The sequence below is a fragment of the Balaenoptera physalus genome (genome assembly GCF_965194825.1).
Source record: "Balaenoptera physalus genome assembly, chromosome: 12".
Lineage (NCBI taxonomy): Eukaryota > Metazoa > Chordata > Mammalia > Artiodactyla > Balaenopteridae > Balaenoptera > Balaenoptera physalus.
Window position 1 is genome coordinate 67,201,002 of NC_138897.1, and position 26,788 is coordinate 67,227,789.

Genomic DNA, 26,788 nt, shown 5'->3' on the forward strand with positions numbered 1-26,788 from the left:
TTGATCATGATGATTTTTTTTTAGTGTACTGCTGAAATGGATTTGCTAATGTTTTGTTAAGGATTTCTGTGTCTGTGCTCATGAGGGCGATCTTTAAGTTACTTATCTTGAAATGTCTTTGATGATTTTGGCACCAGGGTAACTGTGGCCTTAGCAAATGAGCTGAGGAGCATTCCTTTCTCCTGTACTTTCTAAGAGAGTTCATGGAAGGATTGGTATTTCTTTTTAAATTTTTGCCAGAATTCAAAAGTGAATTCATCTTGCCTGGAGTTTTCTTTCTGGGAAAGTTTTCAATTATGAATTCAATTTCCTTAATTGGCATAGGACTATTCTGTTTTTTTTGAAAATTTTCTTTTGAGTCGGTTTTTGCAATACATGCCTTTCATGGAATTTTTCCATTTTGTTTAAGTTGTAAAATTTATTGACCTACACTTGTTCATAATATATAACCTCATCATCCTTTTAATGTCTGGAAAATCTGGAGTGATGTCCCTCAGCTTCTGGCTCTCAAATCAGTATTTATTGCTTTATTCCATTTGTATTTTTCTATTTCTTCTTGAGTTGAATTTTATCATTTACATATACATTTTAAGAAAATTTTCTATTTGATCTAAGTTTTCAAGTATATTACTACATAATTGTTTATAATATTTCCTTACAGTTACTTGTTTTTAAATTTATGCTTTGTCTTTCTCTTTTTCTTTTCTCTTTTTTTCTTTTGTCAGCCTTGGTAGAGGTTTATTTTCTTCAGAAACAACTTGATTTTAGTGTTACTCTCTTGCATTTTTTCTTTTCTTTTCTTGTATTTTCTCTCTTACAAATATTATTTTCTTACCTTTGACTTCCTTTATCTGTTTATTATTTGTTATTATCTGTGTATTATTATTATCTGTTTCATTTCTATCTATCCTCTCTTCCATCTTGAATTAAATGCTTAATTCATCTATTTTCAGTCTGATTAGTGCACCTTACTTACATTTTACAAATTTTGAAATGTAGTCATTTTCTTTTGATTAATTAAACAATTTTGCATTCCATTTTTTTAAACTCATGAACTATTTAGGAATTTATATTTTCCTACCATGATTTTAAAATTATTTTTGCTTAGTCATTAGTAATTTAATTCAATCTTGGTTTAAGAACATGTGAGTCAAGACAGGCTAGATCATGCTGCCAGAATGAATAACCCCTGAATCCCTGTGGCTTAAAACAGCACAATTTTAATCTCACCTACACTATGGGACCATCAAAGTTTGGTAGTTACCTGGGCACCCTGTTGCCAGTTGCTATGTGAGTGGTTCCAGGAGAGAGGAGGAAAGAAGCTCTGAAAGCTCCAGGCCACCAGGGCCAGAACTCATCACAAAGCCCCACCCAATCACAAGGGGCAGAGGTGGGAAAAGCAGTCTTGCTATGTGCCTGGAAGAGGGGAGAGCTGTGTGGGGTAAACAGCGCAGTATGAGGACAATTGGTTGCAATTTGTTGATACTTTTTAAATTTAACCTGGTCAAGTTTGTAAATGTTCCATGTACCCTAGAGTTTATGTATTCTTTATTTGTAGAGGGTTGGGCTCTGTAAAAAGTGGACACATCAGACTTCTGAGCTGAGTTGTTCGAATAAGTTTTATTCACCTTGATCTGTGAGATTCTGCAAGAACACTATTCTAATCTCCCACCACCACTGTGACTTTGATTCCATCAATTTCTCCTTTCACTTATGTCCATGTATTTCGAAGGTGATATGGTTAGGTTTGATTACTGTATGCTTTTGATCTGCACCCCTATTTTTACCAAAAATGATAAAAATACTGATCAAGAGGGCTCATATACCTGGCCATCTTCTCTAATTCACTACTAACTGGTACTAGTCGTCACTACAGCATGTGGCCAGGATTTCATTTTATCCTCCCAGCATAGTTGTAAGGCCATTGCGATTTTATTCCTGATTTATTCCTGAACACAGATCCCAGACCAGACCCTCAATGACCGAGTTCCTTCCTCCACCCATGCTGCTCTCAGAAAAGACAAGCTGCTGTTTGAGGCCAAAACAACCATGCAAGACCCATTTTCCCCAGCACTGTTTTGGTGGTTCTGTGTGTGCAAATACTCGTACCGTTGAAACAAGCTGTTCAAACTGTGTCTTGCCACTCTGCCAAGTTGCAGGGCAGTTACCTGAGGGCAGGTGATGTGTCTGTCGTTCACCTGTACATCGTCAGCGCCTAGCGCAGAGTGGGGCTTAGCAACACCAGGACCAAGAGGGACAAAGAGATATGAGCTGTGTAGTGGGGTGGCGTGGAGGGTGGGTGGTCCCTGGTCTGTAACCTTCTTCCTTCTGATTCCTTCCCTGAATCTGTATTCCCTCTTCTGTAGTTCACTTCCTGGGTCATTATCAGGGGTCCCACAACGCAGTGCTGAGCCCCAACACCTTCCTCGTGGACCTCGTGGCCCCATCCCCCTTGGTGTCTCCATGGAGCCTGCCTGAGCCTGGCGCTCTCTGGCCAGACCCCAGCATGGGAGGCAGCCCTGCCAGGCTCCCACGATGACTGAAGTCTGCAAGGGCCCCCCTCGGCCCTTCTGCAAGAAGACTTTGTTTTCAGTACATCCCCTGACACCACAGGGTCTCTCCTCTGTTTTCTGGTTATTTTATATTTTCTGATTTTTTGGTTTTAGGGGTTTTTTTGGTTATGCTTTCTGGGTTTCATGCCCCAAGGGCTGTGCAGGGCAGAGGTGCTTGTCATCAGCCTCTGGGGCTCCGGGCAGCACTGAACAATGAACCATCTGCAAGGCTCATTAATATTTCACACCTTGCATCAGCCAGATGCCCCGGAGCAGCGTCGCTCATGATTTCGTAGAGCTCTGTGTGGTTCTTTAGTGTGTGGTTAGCGTTTTAGGAAGGCCCAGCCCTGGAGCGCTCAGCGTATGTGCTGGCAGCCTCCCGGTCAGGCTCTGGGCAGCCCCTCCGGGCCGAGCCACCAGCCAGCCAACGGCACCGGGAATCCAGAGAGGTTAGCCCAGAACTTTCCACGGCTCAGTTGGCCTCTGTTTTCATAAAGTCTTCCTACGTGGAGATGGAACAACATTCACGTATGTGAAATTTTCCCTGGAAGAAACTTGCTGTGATGGAGGTGGTACCAAAAATCTAAACAGATGAACGCATGAGGGTAAACAGCTAGAAGATGGAAACCGGTTTTATTTAGTAGGATTTTAAGTGTCTACACTTGCACACTTGGAGGTCTGCGTCCTGGGAAGTGAGTGAGGGCCTGGGTACTGCGGCCGCATTGGGGCAGGCCCAGCAGTGCAGGCATCGGGTCGGTTGGTCCAGGTGTTCTGGGCTCTATCCCAGGCGGTGTCCTTCGCAGTGACTCCTGTCCCCTCCAGGCCCTCCCTTTCCTATTTCCCACTCTGCCCTCTGGACACCATCCACCCTTCGCATAAGTTCAAGGCAACATGCCCCCTCCCCTGGGGCTGCTCCATTTGGGACTTCTCTCTAGTGCAGAACAGCAGATGTAGTTTGTCTTTGCAAAATAATTTCCAGTCTAATCCAGTGGGTGGGGAGTGATTTCACGGGAGGTCTGAGAGACTCCTTAGTGATACTGAACCCAGACCAAGTGGGTGACTCACTGCCCCCTCTAGGGTTGAGCCCACCGACTGAGCCTCGCTTATTATCATTTATTAATGAGGCAGACCAGACATTTCCAATGATTGGCTACTTAGTTCCAAGCCTAGAGACGTCCCTTGTCAGCCATCATTTTTATAAGGCTGCAAAAATTCTTCACTTTTCTCCATAAGCTTGACCTAGTTTTCCCATCAGGCCTTTGACCAGCAGCCGAGAAAATGTTAAATGATCAGGAAGGGAACGTGAGGGACGTGGATATGGACCTTCCTTCTCTGAGCTTTAGTTTCTCAATTGCTTTAGATGCCCCTTTCGTAGGGGTGGGGTATAAAATTTTGGATCCAGGCAGGGTAGACGACAGCTTGGCTGGAAGGAAGGCAGGGCCAACATTTCCCGAGCGTCTTCCGCCTGGAATCACGACTCCTCGGCCCTGCATGCATCTCCAGAGCCTCCCTCGGGAGCAGGACGGGAAGGGAGAGTCCTCCAACCTGGCTGATGTCAGAATCACCTGGATGGTTTAAATGTGGTAGATTCTTGGACCCCGGCCCCCAGGGTCAGAGTTGTGGGATCATGTGAAGTCTAGAAGTCTGTAGTTTTTAACAAGAACTGGGGGTGATTCTGATGATTAGTCTGTGTTAGGAGACCATGGATTAGACATCCTGTCCCCTAGCACAGATCCATGACAAGAGCTGGGACGCTGATGAAACGAGGTATTTCTGGGCCTTAGATCCATATGATCTGATCGGTGAGTCTTGTAGGGTTCTGGAACCTATGGTTTTTCAAGGCTCTTCTGTTGGTTCTGATGAAATTCCAGGACCACCGGGGATGGAGACCAGGGCTGCAAGCCCACTGCTGTAATGAACAGTAAGAATGGCCTGCACGGGGCAGGAGCGGGGCTCCGGACTGGAGGGGCAGGGGTTTAGGTGAGTCGGCCAAACAGGTATCTGTTGACTTCATGGCCTGAGCGAGTCCCAGCCCCTCTGAGCCCCTCCGCCCCAGTGAATGAGTATTATTAACAAATAGAAGGCAGGAAAGATAGAGAGCTTTGGGGTGGAAATCATGATTTTGGTTTTGGTCCTGAATGTGAATGTGAGGTGCCTGTGGATTCTTCATCCAGAATCCATCTGAGCAGTGGGTAAAAGGCAAGACAGACACTGAGGAAGGAAATCAGACTGGAGCGCCTGCCTGGACGGGCATTCAGTCCGGACGACATCTCATTGATGGTGACGTTTGTCACCCAGACGCGAGCTTGGTGAGAGAGACAGAACCACCAGGAGGAAGAGGGCTCCTAGGAAAGCTTTCGGAGCTGATTTTAGGCACTTTTGAAAGGAAGACTCTGTGTCCCATTGGATGACGTCTTGCCTGCGGGGCGGGGGTTACAACGAGGACCCTCCGCTGAAAGCCGGGCCGCCTATTCCTTACGGGGCCCCGAAGCTTCTGGGCTGTTCCGAGCGTCTGGACCCCTCCCTCGGGTTGGGAGACTGGCTAGTATCCCCCTGACACCCAAGGTGACACCAACCAGCCTAGAGGCGGTTCCTCCTGGCATTGGACGACGTCCACTGGGAAGGAGACGGACACGTTTGTGTGAGAGACGCAGGGGCTGTGCCTGTGAGACGTGGGGCCTCCCGGGGGACAGTCCCGCCACCCTTTAGGGTTTCTGCCTGGAGGTCAGATCACACCAACCTTTATCCCTCCCCCTCCATCCTGAAAACCCTGCTGCCTTGGCCTTTTCCCAGCCCTTACCCCTCCCTCCCTCCCGAATAGCAACTGGCCCTGAACCTGAACCTGGAGGAGGAGGAGGATGGCCGCACCCACCAGGGGCCAGGAGGACGATGGGCGGGACCTGGTGGGAAGCGGAGACCCTGGGAGGACAGGGCGGGGGGGTGCAGGGCGTGTGAGGAGCATCCTGGGTGCTAACCAAGGATGGGCCAGGCTCTGCGGCTATGGCCACATGTTCAGCCCCGGATGCGAATGGCTCCAGTCCCTCCGCTCTGCTCACCCGGCCTGGGCCTCCAGCCTGGTCCCCAGCCCCTTCCTCCACCCCCCGACCCCCCACCCCGCCCGCCCACTCTCCTGGACACTTGGGCATCTCACAGTCTCCTGGGTGTTGATGGCCTTTCAGAAGTCCTTTCCCAGACTGCGGTGGATGCAGAGGCAGGGAGATGGGGGCCCAGAGCTGCTTGAGTGCCGCCTGCAGTTTCCATCCTCCTGCTCGTCGCTCTCCAGGATGTTTCCTTTCTGTCCTTCCTCCGGCCAAGGGTCGGGTGGGCGCCTTAGTCACGCCTGGCAGCTCCCCATTTCCTCGGCCTCCTGGCTGGCGCTCCTCACCTGCTCCGCCTGAAAGAACAAATGCGGGCACGTGCAAATAAACGTTGGGGAAAAGCAGCTTTGGGGAAAGTCTCCCTGCAACCTATTAAATCTCCCCTAAAGACCGTTGCTTTGGACCTGCAGGGCAGCTGCGTCCCGCGGGCATCACCGAGCGCTGGCGACATGCGGACACAGGGTGAGGGCCCTACGTCAGCCGCCCCACAGCCCAGTCGGCATCTGCGCCCGGGACAGAGGCTGCAGAGAGGCCAACCTGTATCCCCGTAGCTGGTCCACAGACAAGATCAGTCTGGGCAATTCACTGCACGCGGGGAGCGCCCTTCGACAGGAGGCCGGTTCTGGAGGTCGGAGTAATTCTGCGGCCAAGCGTGGTGGAAGCAGTGCTGGTGCTCGGGACCTACCCCGGGGCACCCCAGCCTCAGCGACACGGGCACCGCGGGGGTTGGAGCGGAGAGGTACTGATGCGTTGGGCTGGACCTCGTGGCCTCCATCCTCACTGGTCTCCACCCTCCGCCTCCAGGCAGCCCCGGCTCCTCCAGCTGTGCCTCTGGGAGAGGGGGTGGGGTGCAATGCGGGTGTCTCTCCCAAAGACAGACGCAGCAGCCAGAGGTCACCACACACCGGGATGCAGCCCTGCACTGGGTGAAGGTCACGGTCAGGGTTTTGGATTCTGCTCACCTGGCTCGACAGACAGGCTTCCCAGCCAGTCTCGGACGCCCGTGACTCCACCAGGCTTCCGTTGAGCTTCTTCTCTGGGTTTTGGCAATACCCTTTATGCTTCTGAGACACGCACTGGCCTTGGACAGCTGGGCAGGCAGGGACTTGTCTCAAATGCTTTTGAAATTTGGTCATTATGAGCAAGTTCTGTGGGTCTTACTGATTTTTGGACTCTTTAAAAAATGAGGCACAATCAGAAACTTGGTGTTGAGTGGAATGAACATCTGAAGTACCAAAAGGCCCTGTGAAGATGCCACGAGCTGCTTCCCTGAAGTGGCCTCTGTTCCTCCCAAGAATGGGAACACGGCTCTACTGTCTTTGACTGTTAACTCATGAAGGTAAGAGAATTTAATCCATCTTCTTTAATCCTTGGACATTAACTTGATTTACTATTTTAACTGTCGTTTCTCCCTGAAAAATTGTGAAAGGAGGCTTGCATTTAAGGTTGAAATATTTCCATGTTAGCGTTTTATTTTGACGTATCTTAGGGATGTCATTTTATTTCTCTGCAGATCCTCACAGAGGTGACATTAGACAAAGTGCCTGGACCATAGTTTGTGATGGGAAATTGAATAAGGACTAAAAGTTTGGTCTTAGGTGTGGAGTGGTATAGAAATCACTTAATTGATGGAGTTTCTGAGCCATTTCAGAGCCTTCTGGGGACAAAATCTAAACTGACCACTGGAGGTCCCATGAGGATGTTGGTGATGGAGGATGGACTTGATGTGGGCTCAGGAGAGTTAGAGGGTCCCCAGGCTGGCTTCCTTCCTGCAGGGGGGACGGCCACATACTTGGCTAATCAGGGGCTAATGACTAAGGGGTTTAAAGAAGAAGATCTGGGAGGACTTTTTCTCCCCTATTCTGCGTGGGTTTTTCCATGGGGAAGAATAGCATCACTGTAATAATATTCCTGGTCTCTCCCCACTTTCATATTCATTCCCCCCACTGAGCTTTTATCAATATTACAGGTGGCTTTTTTATTGAAACAATTTTTTTAGAGCAGTTTTGGGTTCACAGCAAAATTGAGAGGAAGGTACACAGATTTCCCATAGACTTCTGGACCCACACATGCACAGTCTCCCCCATTATCAGCATCCCCCGCCAGATGGGACGTTTGTTACAAATGAGGACCTGACGTTGACACATCATTGTCACCCAAAGGCCATAGTTTACATTACAGTTCATTCTTGGTGTTGTACAGTCTATGGGTCTGGACAAATGTATTACATGACATGTATCCAACATTACAGTTTCATACAGAGTATTTTCACTGCCCTACAATCTCAGCTCTGCCTGTTCATCCCTTCCTTCCGCCTTAACCCCTGACAACCATTGATCTCTTACTGTCTCCATAGTTTTGCCTTTTCATCCCTTCCTTCCGCCTTAACCCCTGACAACCATTGATCTCTTACTGTCTCCATAGTTTTGCCTTTTCCAGAACGTCATATATTTGGAATCATACAGTATGTGGCCTTTTCAGATTGGCTTCTTTCACTGAGTAAAATGCATTTATGTTTTCCCCCATGTCTTTTCATGTCCTGAGAGCTCATTTGTTTTTACTGCAGAATACTATTCCATTGTCTGGATTCTAACACAGTTTTATTTATTTATCCATTCACCTACCGGAGGACATCTTTGTTGCTTCCAAGATTTTGGCAATTATGCATAAAGCATCCAGATGCTGGGCCTTTGCTCAGGAGCTGGAAGGGTGGCCCCAGCTCGCCAGCACCCCCGGGGCTGGGTGAACCCCCATGTCCCTCTGCCTGGTCCTCCCTCCTCGCTGGTCAGACCCCACCCCCCCAGGTCCTTGGGGACGGTCCCTCTCAGAGCTATCTCCAGAGAACATATTCTAAGGGGACATGAGTCCCTCATCTCTGGGCCGGGTCTGGCGCTCATTTGAGGGTGAGGATTAAGCCGGTTACAGCTTGCTGATCCCTTCACGTTGTCAGATAATTGGGCTGAACAGGGTCGTGACAGGCTGGCCGGGGGTCCCAGCAGAGGCACCTCCTTCTCTGGGGAGTCCCCACTCCAGCACAGGCCTCGGCAGGACTGGTCCTTCTGCATCTCTCTGTGTCGTTCTGTGCCCTCCCTCCTCCACACCTGAGGCTTTTTCTTGAACCATGGGACCTGTTTACCATCCTGGCATCCTTTACCTCTACTCCTGTTAGAAGGATTCCTATTCCTTTTCTTCCTAAATATGCTGTAATGTGCTCTCTCTCAGGGTCCCCTGCTGACATTTTTAAAAGAATGAATTCACAACCAGGAATGTGCAGGAAGACGCTTCCTGCTGTCGGGAAATCAAGTGTGGGCTGAGGAGCTCCCTGAGCGCTCTGTGTTTATTGCTACGACGACAAGCATTTCTCTAAGCAGGGGGGAGGCACGCGGCTTTCACGGCTGAAGCACAGGTTCGCACTGATTCCCTAGAAGACACGGGGCATCAGTTGAACTCTCTGTTTTAAAAGATCCATATTCACTGTAATGGTTTCCTTCTGGGAAGGTAACCGCTCACCAGTTGTTTCCTGCTTTTATTGTTCCCATGGAGCACCTACATGAGAAAACCCACAATGCAACCAACAAGAAGTGGATTCTTAGTTGATTTTTTAGCTCCCGGTACACAGTACAGAGAAGTCGCTTTTCCTAGTTCATGCAGTAAGGCAGAATGAAGAGTATTCTTAGAGTGACTTTGCAGGATGTGCTTTATTTTGTTAGTCCTGAACCCAAACTACAGAGGATCATTTTTTGGGGGGACAGAGTCTAGTCCATTCGATGATTCTTCTCAGAAACTGTCTTTTAATATGGAATGAAAACTACATTTCAATCGTCAGCTTTTCATGCTACACTGTTATTTCATGAAGAGGTTGTATGACCCATAATAATAATTTAAGAAAAGGCCATTTGTTTATTTCCCCAAGCTCAATATACATATTTCTTCCATAATTTTGAACTTAAAAAAACCCGTCTCAGATGTAAAAATGTGAATTGGAATATGTAAACTCGTTGATAGACCTGAAAAACAGGGAAAAAAAATGTCACATACTGGAAAAACCACGGCCGTGAATCATGGAAATGGGAGGAAGCGTCGGGGGTGGGGCAGAGGAGAGCTCAGACCTCAGTCAGTAAAGGTGACAACGTCCAAGGACCCCGCCTCCAGCTGGGCGTCGGTGTTTCACGGGGAGCAGTAACTCTCTGAACCAGAAAACCACCAGGTCGGAGTGAGTCACCACCTGGGCCTCAGCAACACCATGTCCACGTATTTGTTTTGCTGCTTTTTTTTCCTGAGAGGTCACTGGTGTTTAATGGAAAGATTTCTCATTAGTCTTCAGTTAAGGTAAGGCAGTAAGTGTCACTAATGTTTTCTTTTTGCTTAGAATGAGGCTTATCCTTCCACTGGCATCGCCATGGGTCACCGGCCCCCTTCCTCTTTCCCCCCTGGACGTATGTGTAGGAGTTTTCAGCCCCCGTTCTGTTGCGTATTCGGGGTGCAGGGCCCCCGTCCTCCTCACAGCAGCGTCCCCTTGGCCGCAGAGCCCCGTGCATTGCGTTGCATTGTAGCGTCTCTTCGGAGGGCACCGTCCCTCACAGGAGAAGGCCTTTCCTTCCTTCTCCTCCTCCTGTTCTGTTTCTCTGAGGGACGAGACCCATCAATGACTCCTCCACGTAGTCGATCAGACTGCAAGACACCGGGGACTAAAACATAAAGCGAGTAGCCCTGATTTCAGAGGAATGGAATTACAAAGGACTTTTCGAGAGTGCCTTTGCTCGGAGCTCTGAGGGCAAAAGGAAGCCCACTCCTTCTGCACCAGTCAGAAGAGAGACCGTTTCCACCGAATTAGAAATGCTTAGCTCTTAGGAGAGTATTGTGCTTTTCTTGTTTTCTTTGGAAAATTCCAATGTGAACTTGGCTTGTGGTCTGTGGCCTGGGGCGTCAGTTTGTTTTCTCCCTGGTCCATTTGATCATGGTTTCTGGCGAACGGTACAGGAATATTAATTTGGCATAGAGGTCCTCCTCCAATTCCAGCTCCCCGGTCTCTCGAACTAAAAAAATATCTGTGCACAACTTCAAAATCCGATCCACATTTGGAAGCTCTTCAAACATGATGGAGTGAGAAATCCCACTGAAGAATTCTCGGACAAACTTCCCAATCACCAGGACCACCGAAGCGTAGAGGCCCATGATACTGAAAAAAAAATGAGGTAGAAATGTATCTGGCCATTACATATGGTTAAGAGAACATGCCTACAAGAAAAAGAAAATGAACATTTTCCCTCAAACGCCATAAAACACATGATAGACTTACCAAAGCTTAAGTTGTTTCCCTTTGGTGAAAACATTGACCTTTTTGCTGATTAAAAAGGTAATGCATGCTCTTTTTTTAAAAAAAAAATTACACATTACAGAACTGTAGGACTTGAAAAATGAAAGTCCTTTGAAATCTTACATTCTGGAAACAACCAATGTTAATAGTTTCATGTATGAACTTCTGGTGGTTTTACTGCATATATTATATGAATAAGCTACATAACATATATGGTAGATAGAGGGGTGGGATAGGGAGGGTGGGAGGGAGACGCAAGAGGGAGGAGATATGGGGATATATGTATATGTATAGCTGATTCACTTTGTTATAAAGGAGACACTAACACACCATTATAAAGCAATTATATTCCAATAAAGATGTTAAAAAATATATATATATGATAGAAATGCAATTGTTATATACACTTTTCTGTACCTAGGACTTTGTCCTGCCTTCCTCAGAGATTCATGTTTATAATAAAATTCTGGATAGACAATGATTTCTTAAGAGGCTTATTCTGGGAAGTAGAAAACTTTGTACTAGCATCTTGTAGGGGGTGTGCCTGTCCTAGGGTTGAAGTGTCAGAACATGGAGAAATGGTAACATCAGGCATGTCCCAAACTGTGATTTCTAATTGACTCTCTATCTGTTCAGGTCAGAAGGCAATGTTAGCAGAAAAGAGAGAACTCGGCCCATTTCTAGTTTAACCCCTGAATTGCACTAAACTGTGTTGTAACAGGAAGGAATAGTTAAGAAGCTGGAAATATGGCTTCTGGTCCTATGCTTGGTGGTGGGACTCACACAAGGCGTTTTTGACGTCTTTGGGACTCTGGTTCCTCAGTTTTTAGAACGAAGGGCCCTGTGACAAACCATAATGGAAAGATATATATATATATATATATATATATATATATATATATATATATATATATATATATATATATGAATAACTGAGTCACTTTGCTGTACAGAAGAAATTAACACAACACTGTAAATCAACCAGACTTCAATAAAATTAAAAAATAAAATAAAATAAAATGAAGGGCCAAGGATCTGTGAATTCTAATAATGCAGCTATAGAATTTGAGAATTCTAAGAAGATAAAAGACTTCCCATCTTCAACTTGGTGTGATACAGAAGTGGGATCTCATAACTGTTAATGGTGAAATGGTTCCTTACCCGTAGCCGGCCAGGAACCCCAGGCTTGGGGGGCTGACCTTGTCATTGAAGACCACCAGCTCCAGGGCCTGCACATGCTGGTTGTAGATTCTATTCCCAGTCAAGTTGAGAACCCACCACTCACTGTTGGATTTAGTTGTATTGTCTCTGGACAAAATGATGGTTATGTTCATGAAATTAGTTTCTGGAGAAGGAGAAACGTGAAATCCAATTAGCAGGAGAGTTTATGGATTTAATGCACTTCAGCCATTCTCGGATGAACCAGGATAGCCTGGTTGGTACCCATGGCATCCGGTTCCAGGATGGGGACACACGGGCACATCAGCTCTGTAAGAGGAAAAGGAGGAGGGGGCATGGCGTGGGGGGGTCTCTCTCTTTCTCTAAGAGGCCAGTCCTGTTGCTACATGAGACAGCAGCAAAGTCACAGAGTGAACGGAGACCCATCACCGGAGCATCTTGGCTGACAATTCCAAACAACTAATTAGATGTTTAAAAACCCCAGTAGCTGACTGTTGATGGAATTGATGGATTCTTTCATGTTACCACCGTTTACTGAGTGCCTTCCAGGAGGAAGGTGCTCCAGGAGGTGCTAAGGGGTCACCAAGTTGCATGCAGCCCGGTTCAATGGGAAAGGCCATGCACACAAGCGCTATTTATGGGCACGTGGCAACCCCCGGCACTGACAAGGTCTGCTAGCTAGGGGAGACCACTTCTGGGTGGTATGATCCCTGAGGGCTTCCCAGAGGAGGTGACTTCTGAGCTGAGTTTTGCTGGCTGAGAGCTTTAATAGATGGAGCCCTACTACTGGTACTCAGTCACCCTCGGGCTGAATCAAGTCCATTTCCTGCCATCTTTTTATTGTTCTTATCGTGGGGCCTTCAGAGTTAACGCTGTATTAGGCAGTTTTCTGCCAAAGATACGGTTGCTAATAGAAACAAGTAAACAGATTCCGATGAATCAGTTAACATGTCACTGAACGTGGATTTAAGTCAATCAAGTTCTATATCAGTGAACAAAGGAAGATGAAGAACACGCCCCCAGGTGAGTAAATGATCCCTTCTTGCTGGTGGACACAGCCCAGAGCCTTATGCTCCTTGCAAACCATGTCACAGGGGGAAGAAAACTGGAAAGGAGTTTGATAAAGGCTGAAAGGCAAACTACAGACGTTGAATAAAAGAAAGATTAAGAAACGTTCTGAAACAATTCCTTCTCATTCTTACCAGATAGAAGTTGCTTTATGGGTTTGGAGTTAGAGTCACTGGGTGCTTTCACGTAGTATGGGTAAATCCTTTCTATGGTCCTGGGCATTAAGAGAAAAAAGGATAATTAAGTTTTAGTTGTTTTACCCATGCAAAATTGTTTTTGTTGTTGTTGTTGTTGCTATTTTTGACCTCATTTCAAACAAGTAACAGGGAGAGTCTTCCTGTAACTAAGCGATGTGCAGTCATCATAGTTTATGGGTTTCCATTAAAATCAGAAGTCTCCGAAGCCGAATAAATTCACCAGGTTCTAACCAGACACTCATGCCAACTCTGTACCCAAGCTGGTTAATGGCTTAAAAGCTGCTGCAGAGATTTTTCCACATCTGTGACTTTTCTGAAGCAAGGGGCTGTCTTTCATGCTAGGATCCTACCACTCTTCCAATTTTAATTTTTGGGATTTCAAAACTCTCTCTAGTGAAGTGGGCTGCCCGAGCTGATCCAGAGACGGGAGTGAGGTGGGGGGCAGAGGACTGGCGTCCTAGCCCTTGGCCCACCCTGCACACGGGCCACTCCCTCTTCCCAGGGCTGTTTTCTCATCCGGGAAGTGATGGGGGAGGATCCGACGGTTCTCAGGGGCCCTTAGTGTTTAGTGATTGACAAGGGGTACTTCAGGGACCATGTCTGACAGCTGCATCGTGGCAGTCCTCACACGCAGCACTTTGACCTGGCAGACAGGGGACAGAGCTGGGCTGCGGCTGGTGGGCATCTGGAATAATTCACTTAGCAGTTCTGGACCAATGGCAGTGTTTTTCTCCTGCTGGTTCTCATATGAGAATCTAAACATCACAGCTCAGATGTTTGGAGTGGAGTATTGTGTGGCAGGATAATATATTAAGATACAGTTTTTTCCCTCAAATTTCCACCCACCCCCTTGCCTTCTTCTCACGCCCATTTGTTAGCCAGGATTTGGTGCCCCAGGGGCAGGGGTAATAGTAGAAAAGGGTCTCCCAGGGCCTTTCCCTGGCTTTTGGTGATTACGGTCAGATGAGAGCAAGGTTTGCTCCCCAGAGAAGAGGTCAGTCCTCCCCGGACGAGCTGGGCAGAGGGGGCGGGAGGAGAGCAGACGTGCTTTGACCCAGCCCATCGAGGACTCTTAAGTACAGGCTCACTTGAGTTACCAAAGAAGGAAGAAATGGCGTTTCTTGCACACACGTATTTGTAGAGGAGATTTGGACCAGACACACACACCTTCTAACACTGTATTAAAAATGACAATCAACTTACACTGGCGTTTTGGAACTTTCTGTGTTGTTGCCAGCTATCATTTTAGCAATGTGCTCTCGTGTCGTATTTTTAAGAGGAAAAGAAAGCTTATCTGTTGCTATTTCTGCTTTTGCACCCAGACTCATGTTTCTGTGAAGAAAAAAAGAAGAGCTCAACATCAGTGGTTATTCAGAAGTCTGCAGGAGAGGTTAAAAACTCACTGAACTATTAATCTCACCAAGTTTCACTGGGTCCACAATTGTCAACCTCAACCTGTCCTCCTCACCTTTACAGCCAGCCTCTTAGACATCCAGGGAGGCCTCAGACACCTTTAACACAGATACAGGTGAGGAGGAAGAGTGTGGGGACACAAGAGAAATCCCTGATGATCTAACAGGGATTCTGAAACACTTTATGTTAACCCAGCGACGTTAGTCTCCATGGGACTCAGAGACTATCTATGTTTTAAAAAGAATGTTCACAATGAGATATCACCTCACGCCTGTCAGAATGGCCATAATGCCCATCATTAAAAAGACAAGAGTTAGCAAGTGTTGGTGAGGAGGTGGAGAAAAGGGGACCCTTGTGCACCGTTGGTGGGAATGTAAGTTGCTGCAGCCACTATGGAGAACAGTTTGGAGGTTCCTCAAAAAATTAAAAATAGAACTACCATGTAACTGAGCAATCCCACTTCTGGGTATCTTTCCAAAGCAAATGAAAACACTAACTCTAAAAGATATCTGCACCCCCATGTTCACTGCAGCATTATTTACAGTAGCCAAGATACAGAAGCAACCTAAGTGTCCATTGACAGATAAATGAAGAAAGAAGATGTCATACACACACACACACACACACACACACACACACACACACACACACACACTGGAATATTATTCAGCCATAAAAAAGAATGAAATCTTGCTATTTGTGATAACCTGGATGAAACTTGATGGCATTAGGCTAAGTGAAATAAGTCAGAAATACTGTATAATTTCATTTATATGTGGAATCTAAAAATAAAAACACAAAACCTGAACTCATAGATACAGAGAATGAATTGGTGGGTCCCAGAGGTGGGGGGATGGGGTGGTGGTGAATGAAATGGGTGAAGGGGGTCAAAGGGCACAAACTTCCAGTTATAACATGAGTGAGTCCTAGGGATGTAATGTACAGAATGGTGACTGTAGTTAATCATACTGTACTGTATATTTGAAAGTTGCTAAAAGAGTAGATCTTAAAAGTTCTCCTCACAGGGAAAAAATTTTTGGTAACTGTGTGGTGATGGATGTTAAGTAGACTTCCTGTGATGATCATTTTGAAACATACAAATATCAAATCATTATGTTGCACCCCTGTAACTAAAATAATGCTACATGTCAATTATATCTCAATCAAAAGCAGAATGTTCAATCAGAAATTGATTTTTAATTTCTTTTGGTGGCTCTTCAAAGGAAGGGCTAGGAAGTGCATTTTTGCCAGTACAGAATTCCACGTGAGGAGTTTGGGACATTTAAAAGGAGAAAATACAATTAAAGAAGGAGTTCTTTAAATTCTGAGCAGCCTCCTTCAAAATACTTCTTACTATTTCCTTGTGAAGTCAGATTCTAGAAGGCTTTCTTCCTTACCTATCATGATTCTTTCTTAATTCCAACCAAGAAGCTGGTATTGTGGACCCAACAAACCTATCACGTGACTGCCCAGAGTCCTGAGTCACAGCCTGTCATGAAGGAAACTGAGCTAATCAGCCCGGGTATTACGTCCAGGCCCCCCAACGGCCCCCCGGACATGTCGGGCTTTCGGATGCAAGAATGTTTTGCGAGACATGCTGCGTGGTGGCTGCAGGCTGGCCAGAGGCTCAGGTGGGGTGGGAAGGAATCTCCCTGCTCTCCCGTCCTGGGACTGCCCAGAGGCTCTCCCAGCTCAGGCTCAGAGAAAAGAGCTGCTGGGGCTCCCCAAGTGCTGGAGGCCGGCAAGGGAGAATCAGTGTTCCCAGCGCTGCAAGTCCTTCGTGATTAAGACCAGACCCCAAGCTCAGGGAAATCTTACACTTCACCCGACTCAGTTTCATGTTATGTCATCACCCTGTTTCTTTTCTCTCCACCTTTCTCTCTTGGTCACAGATCTCATTGCCAGCCTCATTAAAGCTGAAGTTAGTAGAAAAAAGGAAAACTAAGAAGTTCTTCGTTTTGTCAATGATTCCCAGGCAAATCATTATTTAATAAACAAAAATGTTAGCTGTAGCATCGAATGAACGTTCCCAGGAAGTACTGTGAACCAAGATCCGAATTAATCTGAGGTGTGTATCCTTCCACACCCCCCAACCCCCGCCCCGAGTTCAGGTTGGGGAAGGGGGAATTATGCATGGAAATACAGTAACTACCTCTGCACACTCCATGAAAAAACAACAGAGAAGCTACTATTGGGATCCATGAGCTCGTGTATCATTTTCTGCTTACTGGGAGGGCTGATGGTCCACAAAGAATTTGAGTTTCCTTCCAGTTCTGCTACTGTTATGTCTTCTTTTTCATAATTTTCCAGAAATTGCATAGCACCCTGTGTGCACACAAATACACTTGCATAAATAGATCACATACTTGAGGATGTGTAAGAAAGTAACTAGTCTTCCCTTTATCTGACCGTATCCAGGGGGAATCTCTTCCTCTGAAAGGCCCCCTCCCTACAATGGGCTGCCTGGTGTGTTCTGACACTGACAGCTCCAGTCACATCACCAAACCCCAGTGGTAATGCTGCCACACCCACGGCCATGGAATCATTCCAATCAAACAGTAAAGGAAAATCAGATGATTTAGTGTCATTTTTTCCTTCCCACTGAAGAAAGACATTTATCAACTATTGGGGAACGTCCGTCTCATGAGAGAGTCAAATTTATTCCACCCGGGACATCCAGGCCCTTCCTCACAGCTGTGTACTCCTCAAGATTACTTTTGACAGTGTGCACTTACAGGCCTATCATTTTGCAAAAGAGAACAGCATCTGTTTGCCTAATCACTTCATTTAAATAAAAAGCATCATCTGTAAAGCCAATTTTAATTATGAAGAATCATGCTACCATCTTATTGAAAGCATGGAATGTAGAGAAAAGGATGGTGTCCGCCACAGCTGTGTCACCAGAACATCACACCTGTTTTATACAGTAGAGGATGCATAGCTTAATTTTTAAAATCATTTTAAAAATAATAGTATCTTTTTAAAGTTATGTTTCATTTTGAGAAATTTTCATGCCATGAAATCACCTTTGTAATGATTATCTTATTACAAAGGAAGTTGCTTGAAAAATCTGCTGTAATTGATTCACTCATTCCCTACTTGTTGAATCCCAAATTGCCTCTAGCTCTTACTAATGCGGAGCATGCCATCACAAACGGCACCTGCTTGGAGCTTCTCCATATTTTGAATGATTTCCTTAGGATAGATTCCCTACCAGTTAAAGGGATCAATATCTACCACAATTTTAAAAATTTAAAAAGGATCAACACCTGTTGTGCTTATCATGAAAATACTCCGAATTAGAATTATGTTTATTATCACTTGTGTCTGATAATATAGACATAACATCTTAGATGATCAAAGCGGCCAGTGGCCAGGAACCTGCTGTTTGTAACTAATAACCCCCAGAAAGTCCTGCCCACCGGCTCAGGCCATGGCAAAGTGGTGAATAAATCAGGTGACAACAGTCAGCTGGCCGATATGACAGGTGTTCATCGAGACCGACTCCATGCGTTTACTTACAGTGTCCTTAGAAAAAGCTTTAATAAATTTATTAAACTTTGGCTGGTCCATAACTTTCAGCTGGCTTTGCTGGGCACTCATTGTGAAAATAGGCTGGAAAACAAAGACACACAGGACGGTTAATATTCCAAAGCACTTCTCTGCATCCTGGGTTCCAAGAAAAATATGAGGTCGTGTATCACCCACAACCAGAACAGAACTCTGCCTTCACTGTCTTCTGCACCTTAGCTCACATATCACATATTTGCACAACAGTCAAAATTCAGACAGGAAATATGTCCGCAAAACCTAAGTAAGTCCTCTGGGTGGTGATCAGGGTAAAGCACGGCTGGGCAAGGCACTGGCAGGGGCCGGGGGAGGGGGGAGACCCCGGAGGGAGGCGCGGTTACCTGGTACCCGCCCAGGGTAATTGTGACCGAGACGTCCAGGGGCTGGTTGATGACCCCGGCGACAGATTTGACCAGAGACATGAAGAGCAGAGGGAACCAGACAATACAGATGAGCAGGACGATGATCATCCCCCCCATCCCGTACTTGACCACCTTCTTCTTCTTCTGCCCCCGGGGCTGCGGGTACCTCTGCAACAGAAGGGCCACGCGCTCAGGCGGGGTCCCCGGGGAGAAGCGGGTGGGGGAAGGGCGGGCGCTCTAACCATGGGGTCCGCCCTGGATTGGGTCCTGAATCTGCTCTGAATCTACCCTGTCCCAACCCGGGAACAAGGGAGGCAGTGATGCAGGGCTGCGAGGAGCCCACGACACAGGCCCACGGGGATAACACAGGGTCCATCACGGCCTGAGCGACTTTCTCCTTAACAGGGCTGTGTGGGTTTGCTGGGGGCTGACCTATGGACCAAGGGACCAAAGCCTCTGCTGAATGAACCTCTGGTTTTAAGGGATCAGGCGAGATAAGGACATTTTAAATTCCTGAATATTCAAAACCTGTGCCTTTCAAAGGGCTCCTCCCCAGCATGGTGGGCGGAAAACATTTTAACTTGATTCATGACACACGTTGTCAGGACCACGCTGTCCAAGCTGGAATCACCTCTGTTTGCTGCATCAAGGGCTCCCCAGCCCCAAGCTCAGGCTGCAGGCCGTGGAGGGCCCAGCTTTGCCACGTGCCGTGGAAACCGCTCGGTCTACAGGCCTGTTCATTGCTTAGCTGCTGCTTCTCCAGGACCTCTTTCCCTTCAGGGCTACTCAGGAGGCTGGACTACATCCCTTAAAATAACAGTAATTCTATCCATATGTCAACCTTAATATCCAACCTAGCAGAATATGCAAATATTTGCACTTCAATTTCCTTTCCACAGGATGTTACATTGTCTGTCCCTCATCAAAGAGTGAATCAGAGGGTGAGCCTGAGTCCCAGCCACCTGACCCCACTTTTCTCCAGCACATCTCATTCCCTCCTGCTCTCAAATGAGCCACTTCAGAATTATTGGGTTGTACAGCAATATACCTTCTTCTTAAAATAACCACAATATACAGCTGCCAGAAGAAGAGCAAATCTGGATGCTATTCTCACTAAGGCGACAGCGGGTCCAAGATTCCTAACTCGCGTGGGGTGAAATCAATGGGGCATTTATAGGTCCTAGTAGTTTCTGCTTCATTTATTTGGCTGGAAAACTTGCAGAAGTTCCTATTAATAACAGCCTGTATCTAAGAGAAACAAATAGGGCTAAGGCATCATTACTGGCTTACTTTTTCCGACTCCCGCCAACACTTGAGGATGAATATGTGAGCGTAGATGTCCTCCACACAGATCCAGCTGGACAGGCTCAGGGTCGTGTCCGTCCACACCCAGTCCATCACGGCCCTCAGCTCCGTCAGAAAAGGGACAAGGCGGAACCTGGCAGGAACCACGTCTTGTTACAGGGACAGTTGTGGGGTGGGCCCCCATCACCTGGCCAACCCCGAGGGCTCATGGAGGTCCTGATTGTTTCAGCCCTTACAACTTAGAAAAAATGCTCAAGGTGACCACTATGGTCAAATCCAACTTGGAATACAACTGCTTTTCATTGTAAGTCCAATAAAGGATTTTTGTTTTTTGACAAAAATACCTTTTTGAAAAAGGTATTTTTCATTTTTTAAATTAATTTTTTTTTTTTTTTGCTGATGGTCTTAGCAAACTGGAATTCCCTTTTCAAATAAGTTTGAAGGGTCTTCAGTTTCTTTCATTAAAGTCATGGTTTTCATTGTACAAATCTTTCACTTGGCTACATTTATCTTTGGTTAAATTTAACATACAACTGATTTCTATATGTTGATTTTATATCCTGCAACTTCACTGAATGAAAATGTTGATTAGTTCCAACAGGTTTGAGTGAGTCTTCAGGATTTTCTCTATATAAAGATCATATGGGGGGAGGGATAAATTAGGAAGTTGGAGTTAACATCTACACACTACTATATATAAAATAGATAACCAACAAGGACCTACTGTATAGCACAGGGAACTACACTCAGTATTTTGTAATAACCTATAAGGTTATGTGTGTGTGTGTGTGTGTGTGTGTGTGTGTGTGTGTATACCGGAATCACTTTGCTGTGAAGCAGAAAGTAACACAACATTGTAAATCAATGATACTTCAGTTAAAAAAAATTTTTTTAAAAGGTCATATCATCTGCAAACATAATTTTACTTTTTTATTTTTATTTATTTTTTCAAGTTGCTGGGTTTTTTTTCTTTTCTCATTTTTTTTCTTCTTTTTTTGGTGCCTTTCTTTCACTCAACTTTTTTTTTTTTTAATTTTATTTTATATTGGAGTATAGCTGATTAACAGTGTTGTGTTAGTTTCAGGTGTACAGCAAAGTGATTCAGTTATACATATACATGTATATATTCTTTTTCAAATTCTTTTCCCATTTAGGTTGTTAAAGAATATTGAGCAGAGTTCCCTGTGCTATACAGTAGGTTCTTGTTGGTTATCCATTTTAAATACAGCAGTGTGTACATTTCAATCCCAAACTCCCTAACTATCCCTTCCCCACTGGTAACCATAAGTTCATTCTTTAAGTCTGTGAGTCTGTTTCTGTTTTGTAAATAAGTTCATTTTAAACATTTGCTTCTGCTATGAGAATCTGCTGGTCATAGAATCATTGAATTACGGGGGCTTTGCTGTCGAATGAGCTAGGGAAGGTTATACTCTTGGTCGGGGAAAGATGAGGAGAGGTGAGAAAAGTCATCAGGCGCAGCCACGTCATCGGGGGCACAGCAGGGCCCACGGCTGGGGGACCTACTAGGTGACTGAGGCTATCGAGACCCTGGCTCAGTCCCTTGTATTTCAGCTGCAAGTGGGATGGCCTGGGCTCCTCTGGGGTCTGGGCTTGGTCCTTGTTTCTTGACCGACACAGAGCTCCCTCCAGGCTGGGGCTCATCCCAGACCCTCCCAGCAGCTTGGGTTGCCACCCGGATTTCTCCCCTGAGCTCCTCAGCTTTGAGGGGGCGCACTATTCCACCCCCTTGAAGAGGTGTCAGGCGCCCTCCCCACACGGGGCAGCACGCAGTGAAACTCTGACACGCGTGGTGGTTCTCAACATCCGGGCACACTCAACGCTCCTCCGTGACTGAGTCCCTGGTCCCCACGCCTGGTGCTCCAGGGGCCAGCAGTGCCCCAGCAGCCTGACCCTTCACCCTGTGGTATAATCTCCATGGGAACCGGGAGGGGATGCTCACACCGAAACCCTCGCACGGAAGAACCAACATGCCCGTGTGAGTGGTGATAACTTCCTACCAGGAACAGGCAAGTCGCGTGGCATTCAGGTTGACATTAGGTGACATTAGTGGAATCAATGCCCCTCCCATGGATGGCTTGTTGCACAAGCAAAATTCCAGAGGCATTTTGGAGCACTCCAGATTCCAAATATTCTGTTGCATTGTGCCCAGAATATATTAATACTTAGGATCATGGACCCCAATTTTTCATCCTGAAATATTATCAGTGTAATTATACACGATACAGAAATAGAAAACGAACCCACGTGGCTGACTTTAGAGCAGCATCCTGGCCAGGTGGGTGGAACCACACACAAAAAGGTGTTTCAAGGGCCACACATGCTCTCCTGTCAAACACTGTAGGAGCCCTGCAGGGACCCACATGCTGAGGTCACCAGCTTCTTCTCCACTCCTTCCCAGGGAGGGGACACAATGCCGTCCCGCGGCCAGCCCCGCTCTGTGAGTGGCTGTGACAGCACAGAGCGTCCTCACCCTTGAAACAAGAAGAGATTGACGTAGTTGTAGCTCTTGGTGAGGAAGTTTCCAAGGACCCGCGTCGGGTAGCCGCAGCGGATCTGGTAGGCGGACAACCCGAAATACACGCATTTCACGAAGTACCAAAGCTGGGCGACCAGGTTCTGGCTGAATTTCCTGAGATGTGAAAACACAGAAAAGTGGAGGGATGGAATACTCTTCTGGAACAAAAGGACACCAGTTTAGCATGAAAAAAAAAAAAAGCCTAATTGCCCATCTGGCACTTCAAGACAATTCAGTAAATTCTCTCCACATAGTGGATCTCTTCAAAAGGCAAGAGGTAGGGTCAGAAAATCTAATGATTAAAAACAAATTGCTGGGCTTCCCTGGTGGTGCAGTGGTTGAGAGTCTGCCTGCCAACGCAGGGGACACGTGTTCGAGCCCTGGTCTGGGAAGATCCCACATGCCGCGGAGCAACTAGGCCCGTGGGCCACGATTACTGAGCCTGCGCGTCTGGAGCCTGTGCTCCGCAACAAGAGAGGCCGCGATAGTGAGGGGCCCGCGCACCGCGATGAAGAGTGGCCCCCGCTTGCCGCAAATAGAGAAAGCCCTCACACAGAAACAAAGACCCAACACAGCCAAAAATAAATAAAGAAAGAAAGAATTATAAAAAAAATTGCTATGAATGTGCCCCCAATTTATTAGAGCATTATTCAGTTGTTTCAGCCATAATTAAAATAAATTACTGTTAAGTGAATTTACTAATAAACATTTTCTCAGGACTTGGATGGTGCTGCTATCACGGTCCAAATTAAAGCTCAACAAAGAATAAACCAAAATGTGTCTTTTTACTTGACAGGGCGCGTGATTTGGAAGATGTAGGAGAAAGAATTCTGAGAAATGAACCCCCATTTTTTTTTTTGCTATACATACATAAGACAGGTCAGGGATTAATACATTTTTGACACCTGGATTTTGGTTCCAGTTCTGTTTGCTATGGAGTTTGTTCCTCAAGCCATCATTTTTCTAAACATCAATGTCTTTATTTGAAAAGTTTCCCTTGCTCTAAAAATCCATGACTCTCTGATCTACTAACTTGCCTTTTTCTAATGACATCCTCAGAGCTAGAGATGGTAGTCCCTTCTCCTGGTGGACAGTTAATGAAGAGACCCGTAGTGTGGAACAGTTCACGAATGCTAGCGTAAGTCTGAGCAAAAACTTAGTGGAACTAAATTTCACACTAGAAAAAAAATTAGAACACATTTTCAAAGAACGATGACCTATAGGATAATTTTTAACTCTGGATAAATGCGGCATTCTGTGAGTCTTAAACATGATGAGTACAAATCTTTAAAAATTAATCAGACTTTCAACTCAGTAAGACTTGAGTATAATCTTCCCTGTGTTTAAAATTAAGAGCGATACTTTAAGTTTTTTAGACAAAGCAGTGTATTACTCTTTATGTTGTATCCTGGATTTGTCTTATTAATTTTCAATTTTGTTATCAGAAGAAAACATGTACTATTTTTTTATTGAAAACAGCTATTCTTTAGTTGACGAGATCTAAGAACAAGCCAGGAGCATGTGGGCCTATGTGTCTGGGGGCCTAGAGGCCTCCACGTGGATGTCGGCAGCTAAAGATCTCAGAAATGTTGCTTATGAGTGTCTCTGCTGTGGAGAAACCCAGCCTCGGTATTTCAGGACCTAATGAATTACTTTAACTGCATTTGACCGTGGTGGGCGCTTGACAAGTTACCAGTAAGATATCAAGATACTTTACGGAGAGCCCCCATCAACTATCCAGTTCCTCATCTTTCTAGGAACTGTCCATATTGGTAGAACTTTAGGAAATAACATTTTTTTTATCTCTCCAGGAAAATGCCCTTTGATTTTACAGATACTTGATATAAAAACTACATGGGAAAGAATTCTTCTATATTTATCAAAATTATAATCAAAGACTTAAAACTGTGTTGCCTTCTATTCTTTATAAAAGGTCCAACCCCTGTTTTACCTACTAAAAAAAATTGCCTTTCTATGATGTTAAAGTGGGTCAACTTGGAATAAGTACTAGTTAACCTACAGATCCTGAAGCAATCATGTTAACCGTAATTAGGGACACTGGGGTTGTCCTGTACTGGGAAGCGTTTGTCTGTGGCGTCTCTACATGGTTTACTCCCGGAGGCTGGAGTCACGCCCTCGCCGTCTCCCTCGGCACCTACCATGCAGAGCTGTGTAGACTGTAGGGAACCCCTGGATATTTGTGGGCTAAATGATGTGATGCACACAGAAAAAGCCATTTATCAGATAAATTATTCAAGATATCCGAGCTTCCTTGTCCTCAATGTTATGACCGGTAGCCCTAATTTTCTTCTGTAGAGCTTAAAAGACTCCTAATCTATTTCTCCCCTTATGCTTTCCTTCTTTGGAAAGGATTTAGACAATATGACTATTAATCAATGGTTTCTCTTTAAACAATGAATGAAATTTTCAGTAACAATATTTGAAGGAGGAAAAATGAATTTTGGAGGTTAAAGAGTAGCAGCACAGTTTGAAATGTCAAGAAATTATGTTGTCACTGACATGCCGGCAGTGATGCCCGAGGCTCACCCATCCTAATACATCTTGAATTAAAGATCCAAAACCAAAGACAGGATAGTCTGTTGCACTAGGGATGACCATTAGGTGAGACCCAAAGGTGAGATCCCAGGAGAAGAAAGGACCTGTGTGGCCATAGTTTGGTGACTCTCACAGTGTCGGGAGCCTGGGAGCCCAGTGTGTGAAAGGCTGACGGGTCCTTGCTTTATTCACGTGGGTGTCACAGCCCTTTTCTCCTGGTCTGCTGCCCTGGACCTAAGAGGTACTAGATAAACGTGAAGTTGAATTGAATATGCACGATTTCTAAGACACCCGGGAGAAGCTCTCATTCATTCGGTCCTTATAGCAGATGTTTCAGCCATGTTTGGTTGGCAGGTGTTGTCGCTATGCTGTTGACCTCCTCAAAAGCCTGGCAGGACAGCGTGGTCGCCAGAAGAATGCCCCCAGCCCCCACTCAAAGATGTGCACGTCCTAGTCCCCAGAACCTGGGAACGTGTGACCTCCCATGGCAAAGAGGACTTGACAGACGTGCTAAGGTCGGGGACCTGGAGAGGGGGAGCACCCGGGATGCCCAGGTGGCCTCACAGTCCGTGAGTCCTTAGCGGGAGAGAGCCTTGCTCAGCCATGGGCAGAGGGAGACGCGGCAGGGGAACAGATGCTGGGTTTGAAGATGGAGGAGGAGACCACAGGTGCAGAGCATGGGCATCTCTAGAAGCTGGAAGAGGGCAGGGGGTGGATTCTCCCCTGGAGCCTCCAGAGAGAACCACAGCCCTGCCCACACACATGAATCAGTCCAGTGAGACCTGGGTCTGCCCCCTGACCTGCAGAATTGCAAGGTGACACACCTGCATTGCTTTAAACTCTAACTTTGCAGTGGTTTGTTACGGCAGCAACAGGACACCAATACAAGCAGTAATAACCAAACCATTTGCCGATTTGACCTAAAAGGACTAAAATGCTAAAAGGACTCTCAGTGGCTTCACCGTTGCAGTATTTCTGGAAGCTCTGGTCTCTGCTGGACCCCCTGTCAGGACATGGCAAAGATCTAGGCTCTAGGGCTCTGGAACTCTCTCTTGGGACTGGCTGGAATAATCAAATCCTCTTCACACTGCAGAGTGAAATAGTAGGTTGTGTTACCTAAAATAAAAATCTTCTTGGAAGCAAGTACGGGATGCTTCCCATGGGGGCAGGAGTGCGATATACAGTAGATGCAGTATACAGTAGGTATAGTATACAGTAGGTGCAGTGTATGGTAGGTGTAGTATACGGTAGGTGCAGTATACAGTAGGTGAAGTATACATTAGGTGCAGTATATGGTAGGTATAGTATACAGTAGGTGCAGTGTATGGTAGGTATAGTATATGGTAGGTGCAGTATACAGTAGGTGCAGTATACAGTAGGTATAGTATACAGCAGGTGTAGTGTACACTAGGTGTAGTATATGGTAGGTGCATTATACAGTGGGTGTAGTATACAGTAGGTGTAGCACATACACGGTAGGTGCTGTATACAGTATATGTAGTATATAGTAGGTGCAGTATACAGTAGGTGTAGTGTACTGTAGGCATAGTATATGGTAGGTGCACTATACAGTAGGTGCAGTATACAGTAGGTGTAGTGTACTGTAGGCATAGTATATGGTAGGTGCAGTATACA

At 46.0% G+C, this 26,788-nt stretch overlaps 1 protein-coding gene and 1 long non-coding RNA gene across 6 annotated transcripts in view; both read right to left on the reverse strand.

Moving 5' to 3' along the window:
• Positions 1–3,166: 3,166 nt before the first annotated feature.
• LOC309639359 lies at positions 3,167–8,012 on the reverse strand. Its single transcript, XR_014251619.1, has 2 exons — positions 5,704–8,012; positions 3,167–5,168 (listed from the first exon to the last, which is right to left on the reverse strand). It is a non-coding gene; the product is annotated as an uncharacterized lncRNA (long non-coding RNA).
• A 1,317-nt stretch (positions 8,013–9,329) lies between these two features.
• The window catches only part of PIEZO2 (piezo type mechanosensitive ion channel component 2), a 343,647-nt gene continuing 326,188 nt past the window's right edge, over positions 9,330–26,788 (reverse strand). For 3 of the 5 annotated variants that reach the window (XM_082416414.1, XM_082416413.1, XM_082416417.1), the window contains 9 exons: positions 22,553–22,711; positions 20,047–20,194; positions 18,736–18,924; positions 18,347–18,439; positions 16,977–17,149; positions 14,615–14,743; positions 13,349–13,428; positions 12,129–12,312; positions 9,330–10,829 (listed from right to left, as the gene is read on the reverse strand). In XM_082416414.1, coding sequence (XP_082272540.1) covers positions 10,577–10,829; positions 12,129–12,312; positions 13,349–13,428; positions 14,615–14,743; positions 16,977–17,149; positions 18,347–18,439; positions 18,736–18,924; positions 20,047–20,194; positions 22,553–22,711 — 1,408 coding nt within the window. In that variant the 3' untranslated portion in view covers positions 9,330–10,576. Of the gene's footprint in view, positions 10,830–12,128; positions 12,313–13,348; positions 13,429–14,613; positions 14,744–16,976; positions 17,150–18,346; positions 18,440–18,735; positions 18,925–20,046; positions 20,195–22,552; positions 22,712–26,788 lie in introns of those variants that run through there. The other 2 variants (XM_082416415.1, XM_082416416.1) reach the window with 2 other exon arrangements.